Source organism: Macrobrachium nipponense, chromosome 40 (assembly GCF_015104395.2).
Source record: "Macrobrachium nipponense isolate FS-2020 chromosome 40, ASM1510439v2, whole genome shotgun sequence".
In the NCBI taxonomy this organism is placed as follows: domain Eukaryota; kingdom Metazoa; phylum Arthropoda; class Malacostraca; order Decapoda; family Palaemonidae; genus Macrobrachium; species Macrobrachium nipponense.
The window spans coordinates 15,551,874-15,567,851 of record NC_061101.1 but is presented as its reverse complement, the minus strand read 5'-3'; the positions used below and the strand labels follow the sequence as shown (position 1 = coordinate 15,567,851).

Below are 15,978 nucleotides of genomic sequence, written 5' to 3'. Positions count from 1 at the left end.
AGCCGGCCGGTTCCTGTCTCGGCAGGAACAGGCAGCTCAGCAATGGCAAGTCGTGATCGGCCACCTGTCGTCACTCGAGAAGTTTAGTTCCTCACGGACGTCTTCACCTGCGGTCTCTCCAGTGGAGACTAAGGGAGAGTTGGTCACAGGTAAAGGATCCACCTTACTTCCCCGTGTCCATCACGGAGAAGGTGAGGCAGGACCTAGCCTGGTGGCTCGACGACAGGAACCTCTTAAGAGGGGTGCCTCTACGCACTCCCCCCCCGGAGATGCTGCTGTTCTCAGACGCATTGACCGAGGGATGGGCGCACACCTGGAGGAGTTGCTGGCTGCAGGTGTGTGGGACCATCACGACAAGCACCTTCACATCAATGTCCTAGAACTCAAGGCGGCGTTTTACGCTCTCCAAGAGTTCCAAGACCGCTTGATGGGACACTCGGTGGTGTTGATGTGCGACAACACCACAGTAGTGGCATACGTCAACAAGCAGGGGGGCCTAGTGTCTCTCCCGCTACACCAGTTGACTGTGCAGGTGCACGAGTGGGCCACGGCTCACTCAATAGAGCTGTCAGCACGCTACATTCCAGGCAAGAGGAATGTAGTAGCAGACAAGCTCAGCCGTCGGGATCAGGTAATAGGGACCGAGTGGTCCCTACACCCAGAAGTGGCGGAAAGGCTCTTCAACCTGTGGGGGCGTCCGGTCATAGACCTGTTCGCCACCCGGCACAACAAAAAACTTCAAGTTTTTTGCTCAGCCGTGCCGGACCCATGGGCAGGCTGCAGAGGACGCTCTTCAACACCCCTGGGACACCTCTTCCGTCTACGCCTTTCCTCCCTTTTGTCTGATTCGGAAAGTGATCAGCCGAGCGCTGGTCACTCCCAATCTCAGGATGATCCTGGTGGCTCCCAAACGACCTCAAGCCGTTTGGTATCCGGACCTGCTGGCTCTTCTTGCGGAAGAACCGAGAGAGATGCCCACTGGCACAACCTTCTAGCCCAGCCACACGTAGAGCGGTACCACCGGCAGTCCAGTCCCTACAACTTCACGGCTGGCTGTTATCCACCATCTCTTGCGAACGAGAGGCTTTTCTCGCAGCGCAGAAACAGAGATGGCTGGACACGTCCGACAGTCCTCTGCAGCTGTGTACCAGGGGAAGTGGGCCGTCTTCTGTGGTTGGTGTCGTAGACGGGGTTCTTATCTCCTCTCAGAGCCACTCTTCAGCAGGTAGCGGATTTCCTCGTGTTTCTTCGCCGAGAGAAGCTCCTCTCAGTACCCACAGTTAAAGGATATAGAGCAGCACTGGCGCTCGTCCTAAAACTGAGGGGACTGGACATCTCGAACTCGTTCGAGATCTCCTTGCTAATGAGGAGCTTCGAAAGGTCTTGCCCACCCAGGGAACTCAGGCCCCCTGAGTGGGATGTGACTCTCGTCCTTAGGAGTTTGACTCGAAGACCATTCGAGCCACTCCGAGAGTCGTCAGACAGGGATCTGACCCTCAAGACCCTCTTCTTGCTGGCCTGGCATCGGCGAAGAGAGTAGGGGAACTTCATGGTCTGTCCTTCAATGTTAAACATTCCAGGGGCTGGGGATCTGTGACGCTCGATTTCGTCCCGAATTTCGTAGCTAAGACTCAGAATCCGTCGATCCCTGACGACAGGTTTGAGTCTTTCACGATCCCCTCCCTAATGGACTTCACCGACAACGATACGGATGAGATGCTGCTTTGTCCTGTGAGGGCGCTACGGCGCTATCTGAAGAAAACTCGACACCTCAGGCCTGAGTGTCGACGCCTCTTCGTTAGCACTGGGGTTACCAAGAAAGAAGTATCCAAGAACACGCTTTCTTTCTGGCTGCGTGAGGTGATCAGGAGAGCGTACGAGGCTGATGGTAGTGACGACATCCGTACGCTCCGACCGAGAGCCCACGAAGTCAGAGGTATTGGACCCTCTTTGGCGTTCCGTAAGAACTTCTCCGTGGCGCAGGTCCTGAAGGCAGGTGTCTGGGCCAACCAGACTACCTTCACGTCCTTCTACCTTCGGGATATTGCCCACAAGTCCTTGGATACTTTTTCCTTGGGACCTGTGGTGGCTGCTCAACACGTTGTGTAAGCTTACCCCAGCACCCGAGCAGGCAGAACACATCGATTCCTGGTGTGACTGTAGGAATGAATGGTTGAATGAGAGTGCGACTGGCTTCTCTCTCCATCTTTCTCTCTCTCTACCTGTTGGCAGAGGGTCACGGTCGTCACCATGCTGGAAAGGAATTCGATGCAGGTAAGCTACTCGACCGAGCCCCAATCTATCCCTTTAGTTAGGGATAGAAGCAAATATCCTCCACTCCCTCCAACAAGGGGGAAGGAGTGGATGCCTACTTGAGACAAACCCATAACTTTATGTTGGCTCTTGTAATGGAGCAAGTTCTTACTTGCTGGTACAACGAGATACGCTTGCCTCTCTTCTTAGTACTTGGCTCAGAGGTCTGACCATTGATCCTGCGGTGCACACCCCGATCAATCGGACAGAGGTTTGGATCCCTCCCTTGCTCTTACGACCAGGGAGGCATTCCAAGGTTGGACGAACACCAGTCTGTTCACCAAAAAGACTCAGATTCCACCCACCAAGAAGTGAGTCTTCCTATTGTTAAAGGACCGAGGGTTTGTATTACGTATCGGAACAAATGACAATTTGTCGAAAATTGCATTTTTCCTAACTATACAAACCTGAGGTCCTTTACATATAGTCCCACTTCATACCACCCCTCACTGCAACTTTTTGCATGGGCCTAAAGCAAAAGTGATTCTTCACCTCGCGCGCACGATCGGACAAGCAGTTAACTACCGTTCTCCCCTTGTTCGAAGCTTACGACCGTCCCAGCTGCCGCTAGTTACCTTCCTATTGTTAAAGGACCTCAGGTTTGTATAGTTAGGAAAAATGCAATTTTCGACAAATTGTCATTTTCTTATCTCTTGAGTTTGTAACCAAAATGAAAATATCTAGCAATCAAAATGAGATGACTGACCCTTTTGCTATTCCAGCCCTCCTATCTGAAAACAGTAAACCTCTTGTCATGTGAGGGCTGTTTTTTTGCAGTATTTAAAGGACAAAACATCTTAAGGAGGATGATGCTAATCCCTTCCTTTTGACCAACCCAAAAGCAGTGAACTCCTCCAAGAACATGGTATCCCCTGGTTATGACAAACCATACTTTGGCCATATTCTAATATGTATCTAAAAAAAATCTCACTGTGGAGAGTGACTGTTCATGAAATTGGGGCATTCTTATGTTTGGTTCCCTTCAAAAGAATTAAGGCTTAGCAGTCTTAAAAGCAGGAGGTCAATCCAGTTCTGTTACTTCCGTTTGAGTGATTATCTGCTTAAGGGGATGAGTATGTACACAATGGAACTGATAGTTCTGAGTCGTATAATTCCCCCAGTAGAAGAGACATTACATTTTTCTCTCTTTTCCTGATTGTTTTCATTCACCTACAAGATGTAGACATTTACTTCATTCTCAAGAGTATTAGCCTACTTAAATAATCCAGTGAAATTCCTTGAACACTTGGTTGTAGGTCCTTTATTTTACTTTCTCTCCAAGTGATCCTCAAAACAATCTGATCTCTGTGTAGCTAATGATCATAATTTTTGGGTGCCCACCTCAATAATGATAGAAGCTAATTTATGATTATAAAGAAGTAGGTAGGTTTTTCTATAAGCAATTTAAGTACATATTGTCAGTGTGAAAATGTTGAGTACAATATGAATAAGATTTGTTCAATCCATATACTGCTAGGTATTTTGATTTTGAAAACTATTGAATATTTCTCAACTGAATTATTTTGATAAACAATGGAGTGCTCTACTAAAATTGTGTTAAATTAGAATATATATATGGTATTTGTAGAAACAATTGTATATTCATAAATTCTTATTGAAAATATTACAATTGTGTAATTTGTTCTGAAAAATGAAACCGTTTTGCATTAAACTTACTGGAGAAATTTATTATATTCTTTATAACTCTGTAACTCATGTATTTGGACAGAGTTCACCAAAGAAACTGATTTATCAGAAGAGTGATGGTGACATGGCAAGCACTGAAGAAAGCCAAGGAGACGGTTCCCGTACTTTTGAATCTCGGCCTGGTGTGGAGCACACTAGAACATCTGCTTTTGAAGTATACAAAAAACCTAATCCAGGTAATGAGGATTTTCTGTCTTCTGTTCGGGATAAAAACCTAATCCAGGTAATGAGGATTTTCTGTCTTCTGTTCGGGATTTCAGATTCAGTCTCTCCACTACTCTCGACCGTCCTTTAATGATGCTCTTTTTTATATAGCTGGTTGTAGGATTATTCATACCGTTTTGAAATAAAAATATAATTTGTATTGAGGTTAACCAGCCGACATAATATGAGTGAAATGATAATGAAAAATATTCTTTGTTTCACTACAAACCTGTCAAGTCATAAGAGCCCTCTTTCACAGTTCTAGTTTGACCAGACAGCATACCCAAATGCTGTCTTATGTCTTATAGACAGAAAAAATCAGAAGAGCTAAGAGTAACTGTTCTCACATGGACTACGTAGACCCATCAGTAGGTGTTGATTTGTCGAGGCATTAGGTAGCTATAAGAAGAGACTTCATCAGGTTTACCTATTGTTACTTTTATGTGATTATATTTTTTACTTTATTTTTCTGACTTCTTTGTATAATTATACAAAGAATTATCAGAAAAATAAGCAAAGAAAAATAAAGTAATAATACACTTGTTTTTTTTATTAATAAGTAGTGCTTTGTATTGTGGCTTCATTACATGGCCTGATTACGTTGTGTTTGCTTTCATGTATGCTGTTCCTTTAAGACTTTTGTGTAAGTGCATACCACTTGGTGATTTGTATTGATGAAATTGTGTTAACTTACTGTAATTGCTGAAGCAAATGTGCCTGGGTCGTCTGAGTAGTGTGTGTGCCATGTGTTTTTGTCTTCTCTGGAGACATTTCTATATCTGCCATGAAGTACAAGTTATTGCCAGTGCTGCTCATGTTATTAGTAGAAAATGACAGGTGTTATTTTGAGAAATTGACCCATTGGCATGAGAGTTAACACCAGCCAAGACTCATTAGCATACTAGGGTATGTTGATCTTTCAGTATTTTTCAAATTTTAAATAAGGCTTTATCCAGAAAATCAGGATTTGTGCATTTACTTATATAGTACTTACTGTAAAGTGAAGGAATTTGAAATAAAGTCTGTACAGGAAAATTTAAATTATGATGGTAACTCAATCATCTGGAACTCAGATAATGTCATTTTCACCTTCAGAACTCAAAATGCCCAAGAATTACAAATTTAAGAAAGACATATCACTCAGGGTCCTTAAATACACTGACTTTGTTGCCTCATTGCTCCAGTACGTATTACATTTAGATTTCAATTTAGTAGGCAAACAGCTTGTGTGAGGATGAGTTCCTAATACCATAGTACAGGTAGTTAATCAGCAATTTGGCCGTTGTTAACCTGGGTCCATCACTAATCCAGCACTAATTTTAGCCAGAGTAATTTTAAAATTCCTGGGTTGAATCACTTTTAGCCCCAGCCTTGGCACCAATTAATAAAGGAAGTGCTTTTCATTTAAAGCGCCAACATATACTACATTGTATACTTAAGGTAAGGTTGAACTTCTGAAAAAATTGAGGCAACTTTGTTGTGTTGTGGTGAGAATCTTGTGTGAATTGTGCAACCTTGGCTCTTCAGCTGTTTATGCCACAAAGAAACAGAACAAAAAATAACTTGGTTATTTGCTAACAGTGTGTCAAGAAAACCAATTTATAACAAGAAGACAATAGAGGATGGAAAAAGTTCTGAATTAGATAAAATTCTGAAGAATAGTTTGGTCAACATGTGAGTGAAAGCGATGAGAAAGGTTTGTGCATATTCTCAATAGTGTGATAAATCAACAGTAAGATCAGCCAACTGACAACAATGGAAATAAAAAGTTAGGATTCTCATTGCTGCTTATTAAAATGCACTCAAAATCTATAAAAAAAAATTACCAAAACTAATGGGAAATAAAAACACTCGGTTGTTGGTTGTTAAAATGGACCTGAAACCAGTAAACAATACATAATACAACTCATGTTAAAATTATTTTGTTTCTGGCTCACAGCCAGTTTACTAAAAGAAAATTCTGCTAAAATGCATCCAAAATCAGTAAGAAAAAACGATTTTTTAAGTGAATAACAAATGCATTTTTTCTTCTGTGAACCTAGTAGTTCAACATCCAGTGTCATTGCTTGATATAGAGATAAAGCCTCAGTTTCTCCTCATTTGAAACTGGAAATTTGTTTTGTTCATCCAGTTCTCCAAATAAGTGCCCATTATTTTTTTTTTTTCAGAGGTTGGGTCTGCATTTGAACGCGTATCAGCTCAAAGACGAGAAGATGAAGAAAGAGTTAGACATTTATCAACTGGGGCAAGGTAAGTTCAAGTCTTTTTAATGATTAGTTTTGGTATGATTATTGGTTAGCATTGCTAAGCTGCTTAAGTGGAATATTTAACTCAAGGGTGGTCATTTGAGTACTATGTATCTTCTAGAAATATATCCATAATATCCTTTAATTTTTTATGTAATACAATGCTATAAGAAGTCAGCTCCATAAGAATTGTATTTTGTATTATGGTGTATGGTTTCCGTTAGTGACATTAATTTGAAGATTTTAATTGGCATTCGGTAAATCTTACCTTAATTCATCCAACTTAATTGAAGACTTCTGTATTCTTTGAGTTGCTTGAAAGGCAAATTACTTATCAAGTGATGTAACAGTCAGAAAATTTCTGAATACCTCAGTTCCTTTGTCAACTTAAAATGAATACAAAAGCAAGAAATTGGGGTATTTATACAAAGTTCATCATTAAAAATTTAGGTTACCTAATTAGTATGCTGAGGACCTTAGATACAATGCATCGGACATGGAGAGGAATCCAATTCGTGGAATAATTGTCCAAAATCTCAATTAATTGCCTGAGTAGGATCGTAGTACTTCTTAGGATAGCACCAAGTTATTCTTTTCATGGCAGTACCCTTGTACTCTAGTTTTGTCAAAATATTCACACCACAATAGACTTCTCCAACTCTATTCTTTCAATTATGAATAATTCCTTGAAATCTTTTTAATCTGCAGTTGTCTTTTTTTTCTGCATTATTGCCAAGCTGTGACGTGACAGATTATTCGCAAGTTGTTATTGGAATTGTGAAAATCTATTTTAGATGAGCTTATATTGATAATTTTCCTTGAATTTCCAGACCCAAAGATAAGAGAGAAATTCAAGCCTCCATTAGGGCTACAGCAGACAAGAATACAAGATTAACAAGACTGAATTCTGAGCTAAATCAAGAATTAGCAGAGGTAGGTAAATGTGATTTTTTTCTCTCTCTCTCTCTCTCTTGTCTAAGCATAGTAAAGATATATTACAGCAGTGTTGTTTATTTTTATGGCATAAGAAAATTTAGGAAATCCTTACATCATGCAAAACGTGTTGTTAACTACATGAACTACACAATCTTGTTTTTCACAGAAGTCATAAATGCTCTTATGTTGGCGTATCCTTTTATGAGGTTAGACATTTAAAATGAGTTCTCTACACTCTTCTTGGTTTTGTGCTCATTGTTCCTGAACTCTCATCAGATCTAGGCCATCATCTGTCCCCCAACTCCATGAATTCAAGGTGTTTCTGCAGGTCTTTGTGTTACTACTTTCATATGTACTGCTTTGCTGACTAACTGTTCATTGTCCTATCTCATCACATGTCCAATTTCTGGATCGTTAAGGTTTCAGTCATTTTTGTCTCTGGATACCAAATCTCTCCATGAATTCATCATTCATAATATGATCTTCTCATTATATACCACCCATCATTGGAATTTGTTCTCTAGTAATAGTATATTTTTATTTACCTGTAATTCAGCTCTCTCTCCATGTCACCTTTGCTGCTCTCTCAATTCCTTTTCACAGTCCATCTTTCTGTAGCCACTATGCAACCTGAAACCTTCTATAAAAATGTAATGCACTATATTTATTTATTAATGCAATGATATTTATCTTTTTTACTTGAAAGATATCTTGTCAGAACTTGTAATAAAATAATGATAAATAACCCGAGAGAGAAAGTAAAGGGAGGGATAGACTGAGAACATTTCCATTTACAAATATTTAAGTGAGGAGCAAATTCAGTCATGCTCTCTGCTGACATCTGCATTTCATTTGTTTTGGTTTTATTTTTTATTCCATCATATTTATTTATTTATAACCTTTTGACGTAAGTCTTTCTCTGCAGGCTGATTTCCCTTTGGAGGCCTCATGGGTTTGTAGTCTGTGAAAAGAAAGTACTATTAGGATTTTATTGTGATTAAAAACTTAAAATAAAACAAAAATTGTATACTATAATGACAACGCTACACTGGACGTGTTAATAGCATTTAAGCTGAGAACACTGAGGTAAATTCAGTGGAGTGATTTAAATGATTTTCACTGGTATTCATGACAGAATATTGGGAAGTGTAACCTTTGTCAGAGATTAAATCCACCTTTTGCTTTGTCAGCCTAGCTGGTCTTACCTTTTCCCTATCTGTTCCTAATTATTACTTGGTAGTGTTTTTTTAGGGAGATGAAGATGAAATTCAAGGTGATATAAATTTTTACACTTTGGTGGAAAAATGTAGTTGATTGGAGGTGGGAAAATGTGGTTGATTGGAGGTGAGATCAGACAAAGTTTAGAACACAGATTTTCCAGTACTGTGACTTAGTCTCAGCCACCTTTAGGTCATCATACAGAGATTTTCTTGTGCGATATCTTAGCCTGCCAGGCATGCATACCTGCAGATTGGTGTATTTTATGTTCTGTCTATAAATGGTTGAAAAACCCTCTAAAGCAAACATTTTATTCTAAAAAACTCCTTACCTTTAATGGCCTTTAAGAAAGCCCCTTTTGTAATATGACTACCTACGGATCTATTGTTACATTGAAATGGACAATGAGTTTATGGTTTTATGCATGACACTTACCTGGCAGGTATATATATAGCTTATCCTCTTGACGCACTGGCAGAATTTCAAAACTCGCGGCAACCGCTAGTACACTGGTAGTTCAGGTGATGGCCACCCCGTTCCCGTGGCGCTGGTACTTGGAACTATTCCCGTTTTCCTCAGATTTTCTCTGCCAGCCGAACCGGCAACATCGTTGTTGGTTCTCTGTTAGAATTTCCTGCTCGTTGACTGACTTTTTGGATATTGGTATCGTATTCACGAAGTTAGCGTGGCAATCGCATTTTGTTTGGATTTTGATTTAGTATGTCTGATTCAGGAAGTATGTTTAGAGTTTGAGAGTTTGTGTGAAAGAAGGGTGTAAGGTGAGACTGCCGAAATCATCGGTAGATCCACATACTATTTGTAAGAAGTGTCGGGAGTTTGTATGTACGTGGGACAATAGGTGCAATGAATGTCAGTGTCTGAATGAGAAAGAGTGGAAGGCTCTTATGAAGTATGTTGAGAGATTAGAAAAAGATCGGGTTAGAAGATCTGTCTCTAGGAGTGAGAGATCGGGATCTTCGAGTAAGCCTTTGAATGAATCTTTGCATGTGTCTTCTCCAGCTCATTCACATGTAGACGTAGCACCTTCCCCTCAGGTTTCTCCTGCGCCCGTTGCTGTATCTGAGGATACTACTGATCCACAAATCGTGAAAGTGTTCGCTGCCCTTGCGTCCATGGGAGATCAAATTAAACGATTAACAGACAAAGTGGAAGTGTTCGGTGACAGTGTTGTGAAGGGGGCGCCTGATCGTCCCTCTCGTGCTCCTAGACCGAGACCTCTATCAAGCTCCCAGACCCAAGGGAGAAGGCATGTCGACAGTCGAAGGGAGGCGAGAGGGGTTTACTCGCGATCAGTCGTCCATTCAGGCAGTCCTGTTGCTTCCCAGGCTGCAGCAGTACGCCATGGAAAAAGTGATACTGGGAAGTGCCGTTATTCTTCGGATAGTTCGGCTTCAGGAAGGAGTAGGCGTTTCGCGGAAGTATCGCGTCCTCTCAAGAGGTCATACTTTCCGTCCTCATCACAGGATGAAAGGGCTGTTGACCAAGAAGGGTGGAGTAGCCCTGAGATTTTTTCATCGGAGGATGAAGAAATTATCCCTATCAAAAGGAAGAGGATTTCTCGTCAGTTGGAAGTTACTAGCGGTGCGGTGAGAGGTGTTTCTCCGCTTAGAGGAACTCCTCTGCGTAGACCGCAGGTTCGCTCGCCTCTCCGTGTTAGCCCGCGGTGCGTCCTCGATCTCCTCATCATCAGGAGTCTCGTAAGGAAGCGGAGACGAAGGAAGTTCTGCGGGACATGCAGGAGAGATTAGCAGTGATTGTACAATCATGGGAGAAGCCCGAACAACCTTCGGTTAGACGTAAGGACTCGTCTCTCCCGGTTAAGTCCTCCAAGAGGACGCAGGACGTGCAACACAAGCCAGGACGCAGTGCATCCCTTAAGAAGGACGAAGCAGTGCAGGACGCAGGACGCAAGAGGAAGAGTGATGGACGCATGGTGGACGCATACGTTCAGGAGGACGCAGGACGCAGGCGGCAGCAAGTCGAAACTTTTTCTCGACAAGGAAGAGAGGAGTTTTACAAGGAGACAGCGCCGCATTCGCTCTCTAAGCAGGCTCTGCATAAGGAGTCCGCTTTGGAGAGTCATCAGGATCTTGGTTTTCAAGATATTTCTTCGCAGGAGGAAGAATTTGTGGAGAGTGCGGAAGAGGACAAGAATGTGGAAGCTCCTTCTTCGGACTACAAGAGACTAACAGAGTGCCTTCTTTCTTTGTTTGAAGGAGATTTTCAACCTTCAGGCCCGCCATCGCCTTTGTCTCAATTTTCGAAGACGAAGACAGCCAAGAAATCGTCGTTTTTGAAAATGACTTTGTCTATTTCGGCCAAGAAAGCCCTTCAACGCGTAAATGAGTGGTTGAAGGAGAAGAGAGAGTCGGGGAAGACTTCTTTTGCCTTTCCTCCGGCCAAGTTGGCTTCTAAGTCTGGTGTTTGGTATGCTACGGGGGAAAGTCTTGGCCTGGGAGTTCCTGCCTCCTCCCAGGGAGACTTTTCCAACATAGTGGACAGCTCCCGTAGACATGCTTTACATTCAGCCAAAGTGTGGTGGACTTCGTCAGAGTTCGACCATTTACTCAAAGGTATCTATCGGACTTTTGAGGTGTTTAATTTTCTTGACTGGTCGTTGGGGGCCCTGGCTCGGACTTCGGAGATGGAAGATTCGTCAGAATCCGAGTTGCCGAGAAATATCATGTCCTGTATGGATAAAGCCTTGAGAGATGGAGCTAATGAATTGGCTTCACTTTTTACAGCAGGCGTTTTGAAGAAAAGACATCTTTTGTGCTCGTTCGCTGCTAAAGGAGTCTCGAACGCGCAAAAGTCGGAGTTGATGTTTTCTCCGCTTTCAGGACAGCTCTTCCCTCAGGATATCATTAAGGACATCTCGCTCTCCCTCACTCAGAAGGCTACTCAGGATCTTCTTACGTCTTCTGTAAGGAAGTATTTACCTTCTAATGTAATGAAGAAGACCCCGAAGGATACAAAGACATCACAGCAGCCCTTTCGGGGTAGGACTTTTTCCCGACCAGCATTTAGAGGGAAAAGAGTTCCAGCCAAAAGAGGTTCGAAAACCTCAACCAAGCAATGAGTCAGAAGTCCTCCAGACTTGTGTGGGGGCCAGACTTTAGACTTCTGGGAAGTCTGGCAAAGCAAAGGAGCGGATCCTTGGTCTGTAAAGGTAGCGAAGGAAGGATACAAGATCCCCTTTCTCAAGAAACCACCTCTCGCTACAGCTCCGAGAGCCCTAGGGGCTCATTACATCGATTTAGAGAAGAGAGAGGCTCTTTGGCATCAAGTTGTCAGCATGTTAGAAAAGGGGGCCATAGAACCGGTTCTGGATCACGAATCCCCAGGTTTTTACAACCGTCTGTAAGTCAGCTAAACTTGTTCGTAGAAAAGACCAAGTTTACGATGGAGACGAACGATTCAGTACTGGCAGCGGTACGACCAGGGACTGGATGGTAACGCTGGACCTTCAGGATGCGTACTTCCATATTCCGATTCACCCAAGGTCCAGGAAATATTTGAGATTCGTGATCCAGGACAGGATTTATCAATTCAAAGCCCTTTGCTTCGGTCTGTGCACGGCTCCTCAAATTTTTACAAGAATGATGTCGAATGTGACGAAGTGGCTTCATTTGTTAGGAGTCAGAGTCTCTCTCTACCTCGACGAGTGGCTCATAAGAGCACAATCAAAACAGCAATGTCTGGAGGACACGAACATCACATTGGAGTTAACTCAGCAACTGGGTCTGAGGGTAAACCTGAAAAAGTCAAGGTTGATCCCCTCTCAGGAGCTAGTTTATTTGGGGATTCTGATATCCTCAGTGACTTTTCGGGCTTTTCCGTCACCCGAAAGGCAGACCATGTGCCTGCGGAAAGTGCAAGAATTCCTATTGAAAGACCAATGCTCGGCGAGAGAGTGGATGAGCCAGCTGGGGACACTCTCTTCGTTAGAGCGGTTCATTTCACTAGGGAGACTTCACATGAGGCCCTTACAGTTCTTTCTGAACGAAGTCTGGCCAAGAAGATCGCAACCAGATTCCTTCCGGTTTCCAATTCCTTCAAAGATAAAGGAGGAATTAAAGTGGTGGCTAGTTACGGGAGGTTGTCAGAGGGTACGTCACTCCAGCAGAGGAACCCAGACCGGATATTATTTTCCGACGCGTCAGACGCAGGCTGGGGAGCGACGCTGGGCCCTCGGGAGGAGTCAGGCCTTTGGAACGAAGAAGAAAAGGCATGGCACATAAACAGGAAGGAACTGATGGCGATCTTCTTGGCTCTGAAAGCGTTCAGACCGTGGATCAGCGGCAAAGTGGTGCAGATCAACGCGGACAATACCACAGCTCTGGCATATATACGAAAACAAGGAGGAACCCACTCGTTGTCCCTTTGCAACTTGGCGAAGGAGATTCTTCTGTGGTCGCAGAGAGAAAACGTCACCCTGCTCACCAGGTTCATTCAAGGAGAGAAGAACGTCAGAGCGGATCTGTTGAGCAGGGACGGACAAGTGCTTTCCACGGAGTGGATGTTGCATCTTCAAGTATGCCAGAGACTGTGGAAGCTCTGGGGCACACCAGTAGTGGATCTTTTCGCTACCGCAGCGACGAAGAGGTTACCGAACTATTGTTCTCCAATCCCGGACCCTCTTGCAGTCGCAGTTGATGCCTTCCTACTAGATTGGACGGGTCTAGATGCGTACGCTTTTCCCCCGTTCAAGATTTTAGGAAGGGTAATGAAAAAATTCAGAGAAAGTCGAGGAACAAGGCTGACTCTGATAGCCTCATACTGGCCGGCACAAACGTGGTTCACAGAGGTACTGGAATGGACAGTGGATTCTCCGAGAAGTCTACCCACGAGAGTAGATCTTCTCAAACAACCCCACTTCGACAGGTTCCACAAGAACACCCTCGCTCTGGGTCTGACTGCGTTCAGACTATCGAAAGACTTGTCAGAGCGAGGGGGTTTTAGAAGCAGCGAAGGCAGTTGCAAGAGCACGAAGGCCATCAACTATCAAAGTGTACCAGTCGAAGTGGGAGAACTTCCGTAAATGGTGTAAGAATCGGAAGATTTCTTCATCCAGTACCTCTGTGACACAAATTGCAGATTTCCTTCTATACCTGAAGAAGGAACTGGGTTTGGCTAATCAGACAATTAAAGGTTATAAGTGTATGTTGTCTGCAGTGTTTAGACACAGAGGTTTAGATCTGTCCAACGACGCAGATCTTAGAGATCTTCTCAGATCTTTTAATACAAAGAAGGATCGACTTGCAGAACTCCTTCTTGGAATTTGGATGTCGTTCTCAAGTTCTTGGAGACGGATAGGTTTGAACTATGGGCAGTTCGTCTTTGCGAGAGCTAACGAAGAAGACTATTTTCTTAGTAGCCTTAGCTACAGCTAAAAGGATTAGCGATCTGCAAGCTATTGACAAGCAAGTAGGTTGGAAGCACAACAAAGCAGTTTGTTCTTTTCAACAGGAGTTCTTAGCAAAGAATGAGAATCCTTCGCATCCGTGGCCAAGATCATTTGAGATTGAAGGACTGGCTGATCTAGTAGGGCAAGAACAAGAAAGGGTTCTTTGCCCAGTAAGAGCCTTACGGTTTTACGTAGAAAGAACAAGAAGCATTAGGGGACTTCATGTTTCTCTGTGGTGCTCTGTTAAAGATCCTACTAGACCTATGTCTAAAAACGCGATGGCTTTCTTTGTAAGAGAAGTCATTAAAGAAGCTCATTTACTTTGTCAGGAAGAATGCTTCGGCTTGATTAAGGTTAAAGCTCATGAGGTGAGAGCAGTAGCTACGTCCTTAGCATTCAGGAAAAATTTAGCCCTCAAGGACATTATAGATTCGACGTTTTGGAGGACAAACTCTGTGTTTGCCTCTCATTACCTTAGAGACGTGAAGACAACTTTTGATAATTGTCAAACGTTAGGCCCGTATGTATCCTCAGGTACAGTACTGGGCAAAGGAGTTTCCACCCCATAACCTAATAACATGCTAGATTTTTATTTTAATTAGGTTATAGTGTTTTTATGGTTGTCTGAGAAGGTTAATACCAGCTCAGTTTTTGGTGTAGTGTTTATTATTGTATGTGTGTGTGGTTCAGGTGACTAACTTTCCTAGCATGAATGCCCGTGGTAAATGAGGGCTAGGGTTCTCTGTCAGCAGATTGGTCATGTCCAGTTGTCAGACCCTTGTTGTTAGCTTTCTCAACAAACAGGTCACATCCTAGTTGAGAGCTACTAAGGTTTAGCAGGCTAAGAGGCAGGACCTACGAAGTCAGCTACCTTAGCAGGTAAGGAACTTAATAAATAATTTTAAAAATTTAGTTAATTTTTGAATTATGACGATGTTGCTGTCTGTGACCCACCTCCAAATGTGTCAATCAGCTATATATATACCTGCCAGGTAAGTGTCATGCATAAAAATGATATTGTTATGATACAATAAAGTTTTTATGCATACTTACCTGGCAGGTATATATAATTAAATTCCCACCCTCCTCCCCTCAGGAGACAGGGTTCAGAGAAAATCTGAGGAAAACGGGAATAGTTCCAAGTACCAGCGCCACGGGAACGGGGTGGCCATCACCTGAACTACCAGTGTACTAGCGGTTGCCGCGAGTTTTGAAATTCTGCCAGTGCGTCAAGAGGATAAGCTATATATATACCTGCCAGGTAAGTATGCATAAAACTTTATTGTATCATAACAATATCATTTTGTGCTTTTGATTTTTGCCACATTCATAAATTTTGATATGAAATATGACACTATTCATTTATTTGGTAGTGTCATATTTTAGTTTCACTTTTCCTACTTAAATAGCCTAGAGTTGTATTTATTATCATTCTTCTAATTATGGCAAAACCCAATGTACTCTTGCTCTTTGTTTTCAGGTTATGGAGGAAAGAATTGCCTTGGAGATGCAGTTAGAGCAGATGAAACCCTTTTCAAGTTAGTCATATAGGTAACCCTCCCCCTCAGAATTTTATCAGCAGAATTTGTCCATGTATAGAAAGATCTTTACCAGAAAATTTTATAACTTTTCAACATTTGGGAGGTTTGATTTATTTGTTATATATATATATGCTGTAGGGAAGAACTATTTTTACATTTTAATATAAGTAGTTTCATTGATTACTTGTCAATTTTTGTAAATCTCTTTTCTGTCAAATTCTGTGTTATATATATATAGATATATAAGGCTTCAAGAATTCCGTATTTTACATTTCATAATTTTTAAAATTACCCTATTTAAAAAGAGACTCCAGTTTTATCCCAAATGTTGTTGATTATGGTAAGAGTATTTGTACATTTTTTGTAGTGTTTTTCATTTTATTTA

The 15,978-nt window shown here is 42.4% G+C and overlaps 1 protein-coding gene across 1 annotated transcript in view; it reads left to right on the top strand.

The window, feature by feature from the left end:
- The window catches only part of LOC135211948 (ralBP1-associated Eps domain-containing protein 2-like), a 29,132-nt gene extending 13,160 nt beyond the window's left edge, over nt 1-15,972 (top strand). The window contains exons 2-5 of the mRNA XM_064245195.1: nt 4,043-4,196; nt 6,393-6,474; nt 7,301-7,403; nt 15,533-15,972. Of these exons, the coding sequence (XP_064101265.1) occupies nt 4,085-4,196; nt 6,393-6,474; nt 7,301-7,403; nt 15,533-15,595 (360 nt within the window). The 5' untranslated portion in view covers nt 4,043-4,084 and the 3' untranslated portion in view covers nt 15,596-15,972. The remainder of the gene's footprint in view (nt 1-4,042; nt 4,197-6,392; nt 6,475-7,300; nt 7,404-15,532) is intronic.
- The last annotated feature ends 6 nt before the right edge of the window (nt 15,973-15,978 follow it).